Here is a 19,315-nt window from a genome sequence, read left to right as displayed (position 1 = left end):
TTAGCGGATACACAGTCATTTGTTTTATAGTGCTTGTTGAAACTAAATGGTGAAAGGAATGATCAAAAATACTTCTGTTAAAAAATGTGAAAACTATTATATCTCACCTGTGTTAGATCTCCCCATAGAGTTGTTAGTTCTTGTCTAAGGCTTTACTAAGCTGCTTGTTGCTAATTGGGCCTTCAGTGTTTTGTTTGTTGAGTTGACTTGGCTTTTGTGCTGGTTTCCCATGTAATTCAGTGTGCGCCTACTGGAATTTCAGTATCAATCAATTTGAAGATGTTGCACGGCTGTATTTGCAGCCACGTGGTCCAGACACTTTAGAGTCTGTGGTCTGGGACATGGTGAGGGCAGTGGGAGGTGGATGTGGCTGCCGTGGTTCCTGAAATTTCAGGAGTGTCGGGGGAAGACTGCTCACCCAATTCCCAAAGACCCCAGCATTCTCAGCCTGGACACCGGGTGTCTCAAACAGCGAGTGTAGTGAAGTAGTGAAGTTGGCATGGCTGCATCGGTGGGGAGTGTGTGTGGCTGCCGGGGCTTTGGCAGTGTGGGGACTTGGCCCGTGCCCCCCTCCCAAGGGTACCCCAGAGTTCCCAGTCGGGAAACCAGAGTGTCCATGAGTTTTAGCTGCTTGGCTTGGAATCTCCTCAGAGATTTTTTTTATTGAATCACTGTGAGATAGTCACAAGCTTTCATGTCTGGGTTACAATAACACAATGATCAAACACCCATCCCTTCACCAGTGCACATTCCCCACCACCAGTATCCCTGGTATACCCCCCCTTTCCCATCCTCCCCCTGAATACACGGCAGACATTATTCCACATAATCTCTCTCTACTTTTGGACATTGTGGTTTTCAGTACAGACACTGAGAGGTTATCATGTTTGGTCCTTTATCTACTTTCTGCACACATCTCCTATCCTACCGATTCTTCCAGTCATCATTTGCTTAGTGATCCCTTCTCTATTCCAGCTGCCTTCTCCCCTTTGCTCATGAGGAAGGCTTCCACCTATGGAGCAATCTGTCTGTTCCGTGTATCTACTATCCTTAGGTGTCAGCCTCATGTTGTTTTATACTCTAAAAATGAGTGCAGTCCTTCTATGTCTGTCCCTCTCTTTCTGACTCATTTAACTTAGCATGATACTCTCCATGTCTATCCATTTCTAAGCAAAGTACATGACTTCATCTCTTCTGACAGCTGCATAGTATTCCATTGTGTAGATGTACCAAAGTTTCTTTAACCAATCATCTGTTCTAGGGCACTTGGGTTGTTTCCAGATTTTGGCTATTGTGAACAGTGCTGCAGTGAACATATAGGTACAGATGTCATTTCTACTGTGCTTTTTTGCATCCTCAGGATATATTGCCAGAAGTGTTATTGCGGGGTCATATGGAAGCTCAATTTCTAGTTTTTGAAGGACTGTCAATATTGTTTTCCAGAAAGGCTGGACTAGTGGGCATTCCCACCAACAGTGAAAGAGTGTCCCTTTTCTGCTGGTAGGAATGCCGACTGGTTCAGCCTTTTTGGAAAACAGTATGGACAATTCTCCAAAAATTAGAAATTGAACTCCCATTTGACCCAGCAATACCACTCCTGGGAATATATCCCAGAGAGGCAAAAAAGCAAAGTCTAAGTGACATCTGCACTTGTTTGTTCATTGCAGCACTCTTTACAATAGCCAGAATCTGGAAAAAATCTGAGTGCCTGAGAACAGATGACTGGTTAAAGAAACTTTGGTACATCTACACAATGGAGTACTATGTAGCTGTTAGAAAAGATGAAGTCATGAAATTTACATACAAGTGGCACTACATGGAAAGTATCATGCTAAGCGAAATGAGTCAGAAAGAGAGGGATAGACACAGAAAGATTGCATTCATCTGGGGAACATAAAGCAACAAAATAGGAGACTAACACCCAAGAATAGCCGAGATTAGTACCAGGAGGTTTACTCCATGGCTTGGAGGCCAGTCACACGTGCTAGGTGAAAAGGCAGCTCAGATAGAGAAGGGAGCACCAAATAAAGGGTGTTGAGAGGATCCTCCCAGGATGAAAGAAGTAGGCTGAAAGTAGACTATAGACCAAACATGATTGCTACTCAGTGCCTCTTTTGCAAACCACAACACCCAAAAGGAGAGAGAGAACAAAAGGGAATTCCCTGCCACAGAGGCAGGGTGAGATGGGGGGGATGGGGGGTGGGAGGGATACTAGGATCCGTGGTGGTGGAAAATGGGCACTGGTGGAGGGATGGGTATTTGATCATTGTATAATTGAAACCCAAGCACAAAAATTTGTAAGTCTACAACTGTACCTCATGGTGTTTCACTAATAAAAAATTTTTCAAAAAGAGTGTTCCTTTTCCCCCACATCTACATCAGCACTGTTTTTTTTTTTTGTTCTTTTGAATGTCTGCCAGTCTCTGTGGTGTGAGATGATATCTTATTGTTGTTTTTATTTGCATCTTCCTGATGACTCGTGAAGTAGAGCATTTTTTCATGTGCCTTTTGGCCATTTGTATTTCTTTTTTGATCTCCTCAGAGATTTAGATGTGAGTTGGCAGAGCTGGGCCTTGGTGGGTGAGTAAACACAGAAGAGTGGTCCCTGGATGATTTTAATTCTGGACACTTCTGAGAGGCCAATAGTGGGCTTATCCCTCCCTCGTGGTTAGAAAACATCAGAGGATGGGATTCATCCTGTGGCTGTGGGTTTGGCCATTAGGTGAGCCTGGAAAGATAACCAAGACTTGCCCCTGAGTTTCAAATCATTTCTTTCTCCCTGGCTTTTATAGAAAAGAAGTATTTGTCAATAACTTTGTTCAGTGTTTCACCTCATTGCTCTAAAATATCTCTATCAATTTAAACATTAATTTACAGCCCTTCACCTGCCTTCCCCTGGCAGTCGCCAGTCCCTGCCCACAGCCCACTGCGTGGACCTCCCATGTTCGGAGCTGACGCCAGCTCAGTGGATTGGCAGGTGTTTTACCAACCCATTCCATTGAGGAACGAATTTTAGGTGCTTGTTGGTCATTCAGAAACAATGGCTAGCCAGGCTTTGTAATTTTTCAGTTTTCAGTGAAAATAAGTCTTTGAACCACATATCCCATACGGCTTCAGCAATGACCAACACTGTCTTCTCAAACTTAGTCTGATTGATTGCCTGACTTTCCTTTCATATTTAGTTTTTGAACTTTGGGGCCACACCCGGAAGTGCTCGGGTTTTATTCCTGACTCTGTGCTCAGGGATCTCTCCTGGCAGTGCTCACCACATGGGGTGCTGCGGATTGAACCTGAGTCATGCCCCCCGCTGTACTAGCACTCCGGCCCTGCCTTCAATTTTAATTAAAAAATTTCTAACAGGTTTCTCCACCACAGCAGTGGGGACTGCCTGTCCCCCCAACCTGCCTTTACTCAGGGAACTTTGAAAACAAGGTTTCTCAAAATAAAGGGAAAAAAAAAAAAGAAAACAAGGTTTCTCTTGAAAGCTGAAACTTATCATCATTTGGAACAAACTGAAACCAGGGCTTTATCCTTAAGAACAGAAAGGTGCAGAATAGCTTCCCATGGCAGCAAGAAAAGAATGTTCTAGGCCAGGGCTATCATTCAGGGGTACAACATGGGCTTGGTTTGTATGAGGACCTGGGTCCAGACGCTGGCACCGTGTGGCCCCTGAGTACCATCTGAGTACCATCTACTCCAGCCCCAGTACCACTGGGTGTGAACCCGACAGTGGCAGCAGCCAAGAATGTGCCACTGAGGGAGCTAGAGAAAGAGTACAGGGGCCATGGCATGGGCCACGCATCTGGGTGACTCTAATTTAATCCTGGTGCCTCGTGGTGCCCAAAGAACTGCTGGGTGCAGCCCGAGGAGGCCGCTGTCGGGTGGCCTAGGTAATCCCTGGCAGAGCAGGGCCTGAGCAGCCCTGCATCTTTGCGTGCTGACATGGAACCACCAGCCCTCCCAAATAAACGTCCCACGTAAGAAGAGGCCCTGGTCACAGTAGCATTCCAGGAAGGGGTCCCTGGCAGAGGCTGCCTTTGACCACATACCTGAAGGGCGCCAGCTAGTTCAGTCCTCTTGTGTGCATGGGTTCAACTCATGCTCTAAGACACCAGACACAGGCACCATTTGTAGAGAGCTGGCAGTCAACTTGCCCGACGGGGACTCCAGAATCTGTTTTAGTTTATTTGCTTTCTTGGTGGTGGCCTGGTGGGTGAAAACACCTGCGTTCTTTGACCTCGAGTTTTCTCACTGAGAAGTACCCATATGCTTCCCCAATCTTGGGGTCTCCCCATGCTCAGGTTCTCTGGATCATTTTGTGCTTAGTTTGCATGGATTCGTATCATTTTGAGGTTTTTTATTTGTCCAAAATCCCAACTTGCTAATAGAGTCATGCTTTTCTCATCGAATTATTCTTTGTTCACTGAGGTTCAAGAAATTATTTTTTATTAGCACTTAAGTAATTCCATTAGTTTAAATACCCATTTTGTTTTCATCAGCTTAAGCTTTGTTTTTCATTTCGAAAAAAATAAAATGATCAAAATAAAATGCTGAGGGTCGGAGCGATAGCACAGCGGGTAGGGCGTTTGCCCTGCATGCAGCCAATCTGGGTTCGATTCCCAGCATCCCATATGGTCCCCCGAGCACTGCCAGGAGTAATTCCCAAGTGCAGAGCCAAGAGTAACCCCTGAGCATCGCCGGGTGTGACCCAAAAAGAAAAATAATGTTTAGTTGTACCTTCAGTTTCCTTAAACCTCCTAATAATGGCTTCTTCTGTTTGATTATTTATTCTGTTCCCTCACATACTCACATAATCATCTGACCCAAGCTGGACTCAGGCTGTGTCTGTTTTGTTCTCCGAGCCCAGGGTTTGTGCTTGGGGGTGCTGATTATGTTCTGTTTTCCCTTCTGATTTTTCACTCTGTCCTGAGTGATTCCAGTTTGTGTTAGTCTTTTATTCTACTGGCATCTTGTGAGGTTCTCGTTCCCTTTATCTCCCCCTTAGTGGCAAGCGAGTAATTGCCGGGGCGTCTCAGAATGTTCTGCTGTGTGGGGCCCCCCGGGAGTTCACCTCGACCTCTGTGTGTTGCAATCTCTCCAGCCCATCGCTGTGAGCCCTCACTGAAAAACCCACAGTTCCCCTCGTGAAACACCCCCCTTGTGGAAAGCCTCAGCTGTAATTTATTCCCTCTGGCATGGCCCCTCGGCCGTGCTTTTGAGTGCCTCGTAGGACATGAGAAGTCATTAAAAATCATCATTTTTTCCTCCTTTTGCAGAAATAAAAACATGGGACTTTGCTCATTATTTTCTCTTCCTGCCTCATATGAACTCAGATAATGAGGTTCTATGCCTGCTGGGGCTGTGAATGGTCATGAAAACAGACTGCTCCGTTTGTGGTCGTAAATATCTGGTGATTTCCGAAAGTGTCCCATATTGGGGCATGTATACTCCTTTTAGAAACACCCAACCCCCCCACCCCCCCACCCCCGCCCCGGGACTCTTGGCCTTGAGCGCTTCTGGAACTTGTTTCATCTCCTTGTTTCACGTCAGATCCAGCCGAGAATCGTGGAGCTCGATTGAGGAGGCCATGTCGCTCGCCCTGGCGCCAGTGCAGGGCCTGTGTCTTTGCATTGATGTGACAGTCTCACGGGTCCGATGATGTGTGGGGTGACTGGGGCCTTGCTGGGGTGCAGATGCTGCTCCTCTTTGGACGGGCTTTGCCGCTCATGTTCTTTAGTGTCTCCTTGTCACAGAGTTGGTCAAATGAGCACCTTTTTGCCCAACACACTCATCAGTTCTTCTAATTTGCTCACGGGACTAAAGTAAACGTTAGCATTGGAACCGCAGCATTGCTCGAAACCACATGAAGATGTTCTGAATGTGAATCGTTTCACAGCACTGCATATTTGCCTCCTGTAGTGTTCAGCTTTATTTGGATTTAACTATTGAAAAGGAACTATCCTGGGCCAGGGACAGAGCTCAGTCGGGGCATGTGCTTGGTGTGGGCTGGGACCTGAGTTTGAAACCAGGGCAGCATCACCCACCCCAGCATCGCCAGGTGCAGCCCCGGTGGCACCTGAGCTCTGGGTGACCTTGGTGGCCCCAGCACTGCAGGGACTGAGCAGCACCACACCCTCAGGTTCTTGCATTGAGCCCCCACCATTGAGCCCCAAGTATCACCAGGAATGGCCCCTGGGCCCCTGAGCGCCTGTTGGGATGCTCTTCTTCCCATGCCTTCAAGAACAAGGCTGTATCTATTGCTTTTAAATGGAAGTTGATTCAGCACAATGCTATCAAAGGGTGACAGTTCTACTGTGAATTGGTTTATTCTGGCCTGCAGCTTTGCCTCTAGCAAATATTCAAAGTAGTTGTTGTCATTTGCTTTCCTTCTTTATTATTTCTCTTGCTGTGATGCCCACCTAGAAGGGGAGAAGAACATGTGCCTTGGAGGCTGTGATGATAAATGTTCAACCCCAGCCCTCTGGGAGAGAATGAGCCTCCCTCCCCCCCCCAACATTGATGCTGCATAACCCCTCCTCCACCCACTCCCACCCCCACTGATGATTTCAAGTTGTTGTCGGCATGAGGCGGAGGAACAACTCACACTGGTCCTACCACACTGGCCTTCACCAGGTGGCCTGGATAGACGTGGGACCTCATAGGCATGGTGCCACCCAACTCCACCATCCACAGAAAGAGATGAGCTTTGAGCAGTCCAGTATCTTTGCTTTCCGTCAGCTTTCCTAATAAATGTATGCCTTTTAATTTTGGATAAGGAGGCGCCTTGCCAACCAGCTCCTAGACTTTCTGAAAATGCATGGGTTTGCTCTTGTGAGCTGGTGCCAGCTGGCTCCAGCCTGACCCAGAGTCCCGCAGACCACCTGCAACTGTGATTCCCACCACTGCTCCACTTCTCCAAGACAGCCCCCCACCCAAGCCTCTCCAATGGGGTGGCCAGAGACTCCCACCCTCCACCCTTAGTTTTGCTCTGTCCCTTCTGAGGATGCTTGTACCACCCCTTGCTTGCATCAAGCAGTAAGGCAGCAAAGCAGCAGGCAGGAAAGCAGCAGCCCCTCGGCCAGGGCCTGGCTCCCCAATCTCCAGCACCTTGCTGCCTGGTAAGTGTTGGGAGATGCTGATGAGCAAGTATTCCAGCGGCCTTTGCCTGTAGAGTGTATGAACCCAGTGCCATAAGCTTAGTGGCTAATGTTTGCACCTGGTGGGGTGGCAGGGGGTGAAGGGGAAGGGGAACGGGGCTGGCTGGGTCTTTGTTGACCCTCCCCTGTCCCGCTGGCAGAAACCCAAGTCTGCCCAAGTCTGCCAGTAGAAGTAGCAGCAGTAGGCAGCTTGCTTTTTCCTGCGCTCCATTAGTGGACACCGTGGACAGTCATGCAGAGAACTGGACAGCTGTCTCGCTTTTCTGCTCTCTTTCACCACTGCCGCAGCCTGACGGGTCCCCGAGAGGCCCTTCGAACTAGACCCCACATGTGGTAGCGTGAATGCTTTTCCTCTTCATCCTAGGCTAGGACAGCTTCAATACATTTTCAGATGGAAAATGGACTTTTTTAATCTCCCCACTTTCTGTGAGGCAGGTCAGATGCCTCTGGCAGGGGTCTGTCCTGCAGTCTGGCACTAAGGTCTTGCCACTTTCATGTTTGGGCATGTCCTTGTGTGGGTGGACACAGGGGCCCGTCAGAAGCCCTCCAGTTCCAAAGTTGAAATTCGGAACTTTCTTCCTTCCAGCCCTGGCCCGTTGGTACAGAACAAGATACACCCCCCATGTGGTGTCACCCAGGTGTGGTGTCACTCAGGCAGCCCTGCAGCGAGTGGACATGCATCAGGAAAACAAACGCATCCAAACCAAGCCCCAGACGGCCTCCCAGGAGCAGGACCAGCAGCTGAAATGGAACATGACAAGTCAACACATGTGCGCCAACATTTGGTATTCTTCTCAACGTTGCCTTTTAAGGCTACAAGATCTGGGCTTGTTTTCATTGGAACACAGACGGTGTCAGGCTGCAGCTCATCATGGGGCCCCTCGCTGACACTTTTCTGAAGGCTCTGCTCACCTTTGGCACAGGCGGGAGACTCCACTGGTGCTTCTGCAGCACAGTCATTGGTATCCCATCCCCGACCTGTCATCAATCAGGCCTTGGTACAATGAGAAATGCAAACAGCACACATCGTCGTAGAAATGGTGTTTTGTTTTGGGTTCCCCCAACCCCCTCCGCCTTCTGACACTGTTTAAAACCAGGAATAAATTCAGTTAACCATTCCCTTCTTCCAAATTCTCCTTTCTCAGGTATTGTTTATCCAGGTGTTACAGTGCAGTCAGAAAACTCTAGACTCTGAGAATTGGTAAAAATGGATGTGTGTGTGTGTGTGTGTGTGTGTGTGTGTGTGTGTGGTGTAGGATGTCTGGAATGCATTATGATATATCTGAAAAGAGACTGGAATTCACTTCCATCCAAGAATATGTTCATTAACATATACTTTCAAGATGATTTTGAAGACTGTAAAGTGGCTATGCTGAAATCTTGCATGGGAAAACCTTGGGGCTGGAAAAACATTAAATTTGCAGTTGCAAATGTCCTATTCCATAACTGGAGCCACTTCCTGTGAGGTACAGTACAGCTGTTGTCTCTGAGTTATTGGCTCCAATTAACGAAGCATTTGAGATGGCCTTCAAGAGGCAAATACAAAAACATGTTTCAGGGTTTTATTAATTTTTTCACCCCTAGAGTGCCAAGAAGCGATCTGTCACAAATAAGTATTTTTCCTCCTTTTGCTGTCCTGTAGAAAGCAAAAACAAAAAACAAACAAAAAAAAACCATTTCCCCCAAATCCTGTTTTTCTCGCATCTCACTTTCTCCCAGTGAGAAATCTCCATCTTCACTCCGGTGCTCCCTCCTGTTCACATTCCATCATTCCTGCATCTTTTTATATATTTTTTCTTGCTCGATAGACCTGTTTAGCAGTGGGGAGGGGGGCTGGGAAGGGGCTTGGGAGTTTAATTAAAAGAGAAAGTTAATTGCCAGAATTTCAAGACTGCCGGAGTTCGTAGAGGGAGCTATCCCTCTCCGCAGACCCTGTCCCCCGCCCCGCTGCCATCCCCCCAAATCTGACAGAGCCGCCAAGAAAGTGAGTCACCGGCGCAGGTGCCGAGCGGTCTGGGCAGGCGGCCCGCGCCTGCTTCCTGATTGCATAACCTTTGCGCGTCTCCGGGCGCGGTGGGCTTTAGAGCCTGCTCTGCGGCGTGCCAGGCGGGCGGATCACACAGACAGCACTTGTGTCCCTTCTCCAAGCCCTTGCTGCTGCCCGGTGGTTGAAGCAGCCCAGGTTCATGTTTAGGTTGGACTCGGGTTGGCCGCAGCTGCGCCCGCCCCGGAGCCTGAATGCAACCGACTTTAATGTGAATGGGGATGAAGGGAGCCTTTTTTCCTTCTCCAACATTAGCTACATTGTTGTTTTCACAGAGGCTCCAAAGGAAGAACTGGGTGGTCAATCAAATAAAAAAAAATTAAAAAGGCAAGTGACCCAAGAGGCTGTGGTTAGTCATGTTCAACATTTTCTAATCCTTAATTAGACTGTTATTAGCTCTCCATAAGCATGAGCTTTGCAGTCCACCTGGAAGTTGATTTCCTTCAGCTCAAAAACGATTTTCGTAATCTTGTCGAAGATTTTAAAGGTGGTGTTTAGCCCACCTTCCTTCCTTCCTTCCTTCCTTCCTTCCTTCCTTCCTTCCTTCCCTCCTTTCTTCCCTTCCTCTCTTTTTTCTTCCCTCTAAAAGCTCCGTTTCCTCCCATCTCACAGCCTCACTCCTTGATAGTTACATTTTAAAGATCAATTATTCTAGTTTGGTCTCAGGCTTTGCTTAGAGTTGGATCTGCTGGTTTCGACTGTACAGATACTTGGTCTCTACACCACAGGGAATCCCGTGGCCCCTTCTCCTTCTTTGAGCCCCTCTTGCTTCCCCCTCTGTCTCTCTCTTTCCTTGGTGTCATTGTTCCTGTGACCTAGAGGAAATGCATTTAAATCTCCACCAGGGACTTCGTGCCCTCCCTTTCTTCTCCACAGGGAAGTCTCCCAGCTTCACTCCAGATTCTCAAGAGCTTGTTGCTAGATTTTCATAATCTCTCTTCAGCTCACCGGCTTATGAGTCAGACTGACGGATGTCTGAGTATCTTTGCAAGAACCATCTCTAGCGGCTTGTTCTTTGGGTTTCAGATGTGCAACAGACCTTTGCAGGAGTTTGATTTGTAGAGACACTTCTCGATGTGATAGTACCAGGGCAGACCTTGAACACTGTGACTTGTCATCCAAACTGGGCATCTGTGAAGGATGGAAAGGGAACTATTCATGACTGGGTGGGGACAGTGGGCTGAAGCCAGAGTGGGCCCACCCAGCCCCTGCATGACGGTTCCTCCAGACCACGAGCGTGCACAGCCAGCTCGCACACATGGGCCCTTGGGTTCCGAGAGCAGACTGGAGGCGGGGAGGGCTGAGGAGCAGCTCTCAGCCTGCACAGGATGCTTAGCTGAGGTTTGGTACCTGCTGGGAAGGAACTGTCCACACTTATTTCCTCCTTCGCTGACGCTCTGCCTACTTTTCCTTGGACTTGAATTTCTAGAACGTGCTTGACAGAGGAGGAATGGAGAGGGAAGCCAGGGGAGACTCTGTCCATGGAACCAGAAGCAGCAGGGAGGGAGAGGTTTTGGGGAGCTTGGGGAAGATCACCATGTCATGGAGCCCTTGCATTGGACAGCCCCCAAGCTTCCGCTGTAGCTCTGGGAAGAGGTGGCTAGAAGGAACGCTCCCAAGCCGCAAGCCGGGAAGAGAAACCAGTTCCTAGTCTATTGTGTCTGGTTTCTTTCATTTGCACGCAACTGCCAAGTCCTTGGGCATGGCTGAGGCCTTTGAAGCCATCAGGTCACACAAAAAGACACCCCAGCCTGACTTGAGAGTCCTCTAGAATGAATTCCAAGCTCAGAAGAGAGGGCAGAGGAGAGAGAGGACCTGGTACCTTGTGCTAGCACGTGACCCACACACAGGAGGGTCTACAGCAAGGAGCAAACCAGATTGGACAGAGGGTTTGCAGTGTGGGGGATGACAGAGCAGCCTGTGAAGGGACAGGCTATGGGAGAGGGCGAGGAGAAAGTGTGAAGGCAGGAGAGAGAGTGCGTGAGGAGGGAATGCAACACAGTGGAAGTGAATGCATTGCTAAACAGGACAGGAGCTTATCAGCCGGTGGCTATGTGGGGAAGGGTCTCAGTAAGTGGTTTTTCTTGGCATGGACACCAGATTGTCGCGGCAGACCGGGTCAGTGGTTGGGATGGAGACTGGTAGAGAAAGGAGAGAGAAGTAGCGTGAGGGTTTGTGGACATGCAGCTCCCCGGAATGATTTCCAAAGGGAAGACGAGTGTCACTTGGTCACTTTTGGTGTCAAAGGAAGCAGATGGAAACTTTGGGAAGGTGGGTTCAGGAACAATCACTAAGGAAATCAAGGGAGAGAAAATCTGCAGAAGTAGAGAGGCTCAGGGGATAATTGGGAACTTCGAGGTGATGGTAATGTCAGGAAATGGGAAGCTGGAGTTGGCTAGAAATGAGACCCCCACACCACCATCCCCATCGCAGTACTGAAGATGACCGAGCATTGGGCCAGAGATCTGTCTCAAAAGGTTCCATCCCCAGAATGCCATGATCCCCAGCCACTGCTGGGTATAATTCCTGAACAACAATAATAGCAACAAAAGCAACAAACTTTGGATTTACAGCTCAGATATTAAGACACTGCTGATTTACTAGGTCTGTTTTATTTATTTTTGGTTTGGGGACCATACCCAGCTTCTCAGGGCTTTCTCCTGACTCTGCACCCAGGGATCACTCCTGGTGATGGTCAGGGGACCATATGCAGTGCTTGGGATTGAATCGGGGTGGCCACATGCAAGACAAGTTCCTGAAAGCTGTCCTGTCTCTCCAGTCCTCTGTGTTTAAACCAACACTTCCTTCTGCTAATGCTACAGTCTGCTGCCTTGTTTTATTATTTATCTGACTAATTTTTTTCAGGGACTTTTACTGTTTTATCTGGCTTTGTTCATTGTAATTCTATATGACCTACATATTTATGCTTTCTGCTATGCTCTGTTCAGTTCTGCTTTGAACTAGGGTCTCTCTCTCTCTCTCACTCTCTCTCTCTTTCTCTCGATCTTTATTTTGTTTCCAATTGGAGGGATGTTTTTGCTGGGTATACAGTGACACCTTAGCAGTTACTTTACTTGGGTCATCTATTGAGTCTATCCCTGACTTCAGGGTATTTTGAGAACCTCAGTTTTAATAATAATGATGACGATGGTGATGATGATGATGATAAAACTATACTCCTTGTCCCCACAGAATTAGAAACTTCCAGACACTCCATCTATAGGTCGCTGGAAGGATCTTTTATTCTGTGGACATTTATTCTGTGAGAGGAAATTCCCCGGAGCATCTGTAGAGAAAAGTAATGTGCTGCTAAAGGACCCCTTGGTTTGCTCAATCAGCAAAGTCTGAGGGAAAGCAAAGAACAGCCAAGTCTGGAAGACCAGTTACTAGGCTATTGCAAAACTCGGATGGCATTGCATTGCTTGTTTGGCTGTTGAAATGATTTAAGAGCCTCAACTCTTGAGCTCTTTGAACTGTTTCTCCCTCCTGGTACTACCGTCATTTATTTGTGACATTCAGTGATATCATGATTTTGGGCAGCCCCATTTTTTTCACTTGTAGGTGAAAAATAAAAAATCCAGCAGTGAGCTCTGCGGCCCTGTGCCCTTCATAGAACTCTCCCTATCCCGCCCTTTCCTTCCTTCAGCGTTATTACCTGGAGTCTAGATTCTCTCCATAGGCAATCAAACCTCTTTCACTTTCTTTCTTTCTTTCTTTCTTTCTTTCTTTCTTTCTTTCTTTCTTTCCTTTCTCTTTCCCTCCCTCCCTTCCTTCCTCCTTTCCTCTTTCCCTCTTCCCTCCCTTCCCCTTCCTTCCTTCCTTCCTTCCTTCTTTCTTTCTTTCTTTCTTTCTTTCTTTCTTTCTTTCTTTCTTTCTTTCTTTCCTTTCTCTTTCCCTCCCTCCCTTCCTTCCTCCTTTCCTCTTTCCCTCTTCCCTCCCTTCCCCTTCCTTCCTTCCTTCCTTCCTTCCTTCCTTCCTTCCTTCCTTCCTTCCTTCTTTCCTGTGGATTCACTGCCATTCAACAAATCACAAATGAAGAGGCTACAGCATTTTCTGGTTTTATTTGAGGGGAGAGGGTGTCACACCTGGAATTGCTCAGGGCTTACTCCTGAGTGGTGCTCAGGGTACCATCTGGGATGCCAGGGATCCAACCTGGGTTGGCTCATGCACAGAAAGTGCCCTACCCTCTATACTATCTCTCTAGCCCCGGCTGCAGCATTTCCCGTCAAGGACCTCCTTGTCCAAGAGAAGACACCGATGTGCCTCCTTTTATTCCAAGGTCATAGGCAGAGCAGTAGAAAAGAATGGTTTGGAGACAGGTGGGAGTGAAGCTGTTGAGAAACCTGTGTTGATTTGTGGAGAATAACTACATTCACAGAATATCAGTACATGGGGGAGAGGGCGTGACCATGGTTGAAGGGACAATATGTTCCCTTTGTACAGAATGGTGGAAGCAACAAGACTTAGGGAAATTACAGAGAAACTGATATAGGTGAATTTTAAGTAGTTTTTGAGCATCTTACTTAAAATCCATGCCTCAATTGTATTTAACATGCTGTATGGTAGTACTGTGACCGTTGGTTTTCATTTGCAGATAGCATCAGTGGACTCCTTTAAGTAAGGGCCCATTACTCATTTTTCTTGGTATGTGTAGCATCTGTCCAGGATGCAAGATGTAGTAGTCACTTGGTAAATGTTTATGTCATTACACGTGGATTCTTTATACCTTTGAAAGATTTTTTGCGTAAGTTTTATACAATTGTTATATCTGGAATGAATTTATCTATCTTCACATCCATCCATCACTCACCTGATTTTAGTATGGCTTTTCAATCAGGTCCGAGGTCTTCAGTATAGAAATTAAAATTAAGTGCAGTTTACTAGAGATTTATAGTAAGACTGCATTTAGATTTAGTGCACCACATATCACATATCCAGGATGGAATATTTAAACAATGAAATGTTAAATTTCTTCTCGGATTTTAACAGCTATTAAGAAATGAGAGATGAGTAGAAGCAGCTTAGGCCTCCCTCCTGCTCTGTCTGGGAAGCTGGGAGCCCCGTGAATATCTCTCCAGCCACTCTGGTTTCCTTCTCGCATCTCTCCTGCAATATTGAACACCAGATGGAGACATTTTTACAGTAGAAAAGATTCAACAGACGGTTTTAAGAATTTTGCAGCCGGGCTGGGGCAGGGCCCATAGTGTGTTGGGTCTCTGGGCTAGAACACAGATATAGAGCTTTCTAGCTCAAGAGGGTCCCAAAGGGCATTTCACCCTCCTGGGAAAGCAGTGCAAATGTGCTAGAAGTGTGAACTTCAGGGGAAAAGACACGCAAACTGTGACCATCTTAACAATGCCTAGTGGTATTCTGAGAAAAGTTGGCATAACCAAATCACAGACTTGTGAAAAATCTTAGTGGCTGCCTGGTTATTAATGAGGAAATAAAGAGAACGGAGCACCCAGTCTTGAATAAACACAGTGCTTTATCTTCAGTCGTTTTGTACATCTTTTTGAGTTTGTGGGTTTACCTTTTAAGAAAATGCCTCTGAGAAAATGCCTAAATCAGCCTCGACCCCAATATATAGAAAGGAGAAAAAAAGAAAAGAAGTCAAAGTGGTGAGGGGAAGGAGAGAACGGGAAGTCATGGGTGAACAGACATCAGAGCTTCAGTTATACCAGTGATATGAATTGGGGGTCTAGTCATATTCCCAAAACACAGTATTCAACAGAACTGAAAACATGAGACCATGAAGCATGAAAACATGGTTCAAAACAGCAACCATGGAAACTTAGTAATGTGCCTATCAGATGGGAGTGGGGTGGGGGTTGGGCTGGGGAGGGAATCTGGGGACACTGATGGAGGGAAGTTGACATTGGTGGAGGGATTGGTATTGATTGTTGTATGCCTAAAATGCAACTAACAGTAACTATAAATGATGGATGTTTAATATTTTTTTAAAAAAGAATTTAAGGAAAAGAAGAAGAGCTTGCTTTGCCGAGAAGGCTGGTCCCTATCATGGTTGCCGCCAACGTCCTCTCTCTCTCTCTTTCCCTTCCTCCTTTAGTACCTTTTTGCCACATATGTGGCTCCTTCAGCCCCTTTTGACATCAGACTCAGAAAGGAAAAGAGAAGAGAAATTTACATGCGGATGCAGCCGCCGTTTGAGGATCTCTTTGACACAGCAGAGGAATATATCCTGCTCCTCCTCCTGGAGCCCTGGACGATGATGATCAACTCAGACCTGGATGATTACAGAAAGGTACTCTGACCCACATCCGTGAACTTCTTTCTTTGCTTTAATGCTTAGTTCATTTTTTAAATTGAATTGTCATGACTTACAATTCTATTGTAATCATCATTTTTCAGTTGCACAGCTACTACACCACCATGAACTTATTGCTATATTTTTTTATTTTTTCAATTTTTTAATTGAATCACCATGAGACGGACCCTTACAAAATTGTCCATGAATGGGCTTCGGCCATACAGTGTTTCAACACCCATCCCTTTACCAGTGTACATTTTCCAGCACCAGTGCTCCCAGGTTCCCTACCAGCACCCCCAACTCTGCTTCCCCCAGTCTGCCTCCTCTATGCCAGGCTTCCCCCCCGCCCTCTCTCCACCCCCACCTTTGGGCATTGTGGTTTGCAATATAGATACTGAAAGGTTATCAATGTATATCCCTTTACCTACATTCAATACTTCGTTGCTGTCCAAAACGATCATTTCCAACTATTATTGTTACACTGGTTCCTTCTCTATTTTAACTACCCTCAGTCCCTCACACACTTGTGGTAGATTCCAACCATTTACTAGTCCTCTTGGGCCCTGTTTCCCCTGGCCTTGGATATTAGTCTCAGATTTTTTTTAAATATTTATATCCCAGAACCCAGCCACAGCCATGCTTAAGACTATTCTCCACACGCTCAGATGAGCCTCACACATGAAGGAACCAGCAGAGGAACCCAGGTGTGCGGGACCTGGGGCTGAGATCTCCAAGGCTGCTCAGATCAGGACTGGACCTCCTCCACCCAGATCCCCCATCTTCCAGTAGCTAGACAGTTACACCCACCAACTGCCGTGTAACCCCATCAACGGTCAAGATCCAGAGACTATAAAACCAAGCTCCTGGAAGAGCATGGTGGCATTTGCAGCCGTGCAACCTCTTGTTGTCTAGTTCTCGCTCTCAGAGAACCCGGCAGGCTACCGAGAGTATCTTGTCCACATATATGCCTGACTGGGAACACCTGTAAAGGTGATTAGAGGCGGCCCCAAAAGCCTCCATGCCTCTCGGGAGCCTGGCAAGCTACCGAGAGTATCCCGCCCGCACGACAGAGCCTGGCAAGCTACCCGTGGTGTACTCGATATGTCAAAAACAGTAACAATGATGGTCCTCATTCCCCTGACCCGGATAGAGCCCCCAATATGCCATTGGGCTACACTAGCACGTTACAGGGATGAATGGAGACGTTACTGGTGCCCGCTCGAGCAAATCGATGAAAAACAGGGTGATAGTGATAGTGATCTTGGTCACTATTTCTTATGAGGTGCAGAATCTTCTTAGTTTAATGTAGTCCCCCCTTTTTTTAAATCTTTGCTTCTGCTTGCTTGGTCAGTGATGTTTCTTCTTTAAAGATGCCTCTAATTTCAATGTCATAGAGGTTTTTGCCTACCCTTTCTTCCATGTACCTTATGGATTCAAATCTGATGTTGAGGTTTTTAATCCATTTTGATCTGGCTTTTGAACATGGTATTAGAGATCTGAGTTCATTTCTTAACCTGTAGCTGTCCAGTTTTCCCAGCACTGCTTGCTGAAGAGGCTTTCCTTGCTCCACTTCATACTTATTTTTATTATTATTGTGATCAGTTTCCCTGTTGTCTTCTAACTAAAGATTAAGTCAGCATCAAAACTTTACTTCATTCTACAGATATATCAAGAAATCTGGGCTGCGGTTCCTTGTGGGGACCAGCCGGGACGTGATGTGACGTGGGCTCTGCTGGCACTGCCCACCTCTTTCCATGTCTTAGCAGCGGCTTTAAATTTGGATAAAGGGAAAAGCTTATTTAATTTTAGTCTGAGTCCATGAATTCGCCCCTCCACTCACACCCCCCACACACACTGTTATTCTCCTTGATAAGAAGGGGGGAGGAAGTGTATTTATTATTGTTTGGTTTGCTTTGGTTGGGGGAGCCATAGTCGGCAGTGCCTGGGAGCTACTCCTGGCTCTGTGCTGAGGGGGGACCATGTGGTGCTGGGGATCACATTGGGGTCAATTCATGCACGGCATGTGACTTAACCCCTGCATTAGCTCTCTGATTCCTGGCTTACTGAATTAAATGACTGAACTCATTCTTTTTTGGGGGGGGTCACACCCAGCAATGCACAGGGGTTACTCCTGGCTCTGCACTCAGGAATTACTCCTGGTGGTGCTCGGGGGACCATATGGGATGCTGGGGATCGAACCGGGGTCTGCCGCATGCAAGGCAAAAGCCCTACCCACTGTGCTATCACTCCAGCCCCTAAACGTTCATTCTTATCTCTTTTTGTCCTAAAATTTAGCATTGGATCTTTTCTCTTATAAAAACATGTGTAGATTACTCTAGGAAAATTAGTATTTCATGTGGAATTTTAGAAAGTTCTCTCCAGACATTATTATTTTAAATATAGAATATGGTATAGAGGAACATGTACTTGAGATGACATAAATGTTTTGAATTATTAATAGCTTCCCTAATCCAGAGGGTTTGGGTATTAGCAATTCTCAAAGGTGTGGGGACAACTTGCATATTTGCCTTAATAATTGGTAAAGGACTGCAGGAATAGTACAAAGATTCTTGCACACAACTGACCCAGGCTCCATCCCTGGCACCACATATATGGTCCCAAGACACCTTCAGGAGTGACCCCTAGACACAGAATTAGGAGAAAGCCCTGAGCACCCCTTGGTGTGACCCACAAATAAAAGGGGAAGGAAGGGAGGGAGGGAGGGAAGAAGGAAGGAAGGAAGGAAGGAAGGAAGGAAGGAAGGAAGGAAGGAAGGAAGGAAGGAAGCAGAGGGAGGGAGGGAGGGAGGGAGAGAGGGAAGGAAGGAATGAAGGAAAATTTATTTTAAGGGGGTGTTCCCCGTGAGAACCACCAGGAGTGATACCTGAGTACAGAACCAGGAGTAAGTCCTGAGCACGGCTAGCTGAGTGTGACTCAAAACACGCAGAGACAGTGCGGGTGGTGGTGGTGGTGGTGGTGGGTAGAATAAATCTTTAAATTCTAAAAATTTTTTTTGGTTTTGTATTTTTGGGTGTTTTGGGGGGAAGGGGACATTTGCAGTGGCGTTCAGCACTTACTCTTGGCCCTGCATTCAGGGATCACTCCTGGTGGGCTCTGGAGGCCACATAGAGAGCCGGGGATCAAACCCAGGTTGAACTCAGGCAAGGCAATTGCTCCAGCCCCTCTAGGAGCACTGACTAATAATAATAATGATAACAACAGCAACAACAAAAACAAAAACAACAATAAAACCACTTTAGCCATAAAACCACCTTGTCTGAAAGTCCGTCATGACTGTTGACCAGGGAGGGTCACGGAGACCACCAATGCCAGCTCTTAAGGACTAGAAGTTCCTTCGTGCTCAGCCAAACTGGCTCCTCCCTGAAGCAAGGGACAGGGAAGTCACCTTGTCCTGCTGACTCTATGGGACACTGATGTACACAAGGATTGAGATTTCCCTTGAGCCTTCACATGGCGGGTGGGCTCCACCCTTGCTACAGCGGGAGGCCTCAGCTTCCGATGTGATGGAATCTGGCTCGCTCTGCCTCATCTGTGGGTCTCTGATCCATGACTATTTTCTTGTCCTAATGAGTAGTAGCTGGACATGTGACCCAGCATGTTCTGTTGCTGATTAGATCAGTGGTGTGTACAGAAATGAGGCATGATCTCCAATGATACCTGTGCCTTTATTTCTTGTGCATTTGAAGTCTTGGCTCTACTCTCACATTTCTCTCTCTCTTTCTTTCCTCCTTCCTTTCTTTCTTTCTTTCTTTCTTTCTTTCTTTCTGTCTTCTTTCTGTCTCCTTTCTTTTTCTTTCTTTCTCTTTCTTTCTTTCCTTTTCTTCT

At 46.9% G+C, this 19,315-nt stretch overlaps 1 protein-coding gene across 1 annotated transcript in view; it reads left to right on the top strand.

Moving 5' to 3' along the window:
• Nucleotides 1-19,315, top strand: part of RGS22 (regulator of G protein signaling 22) — a 151,803-nt gene that overhangs the window by 90,577 nt on the left and 41,911 nt on the right. Inside the window, exon 20 of the mRNA XM_056124946.1 lies at nucleotides 15,269-15,463. Within this exon, the coding sequence (XP_055980921.1) occupies nucleotides 15,269-15,463 (195 nt within the window). The remainder of the gene's footprint in view (nucleotides 1-15,268; nucleotides 15,464-19,315) is intronic.

The sequence above is a fragment of the Sorex fumeus genome, unplaced genomic scaffold (assembly GCF_029834395.1).
Source record: "Sorex fumeus unplaced genomic scaffold, SorFum_2.1 ptg000053l, whole genome shotgun sequence".
In the NCBI taxonomy this organism is placed as follows: domain Eukaryota; kingdom Metazoa; phylum Chordata; class Mammalia; order Eulipotyphla; family Soricidae; genus Sorex; species Sorex fumeus.
Note: the sequence above shows the minus strand (reverse complement) of the source record. Positions and strands in the feature narration are given on the sequence as shown.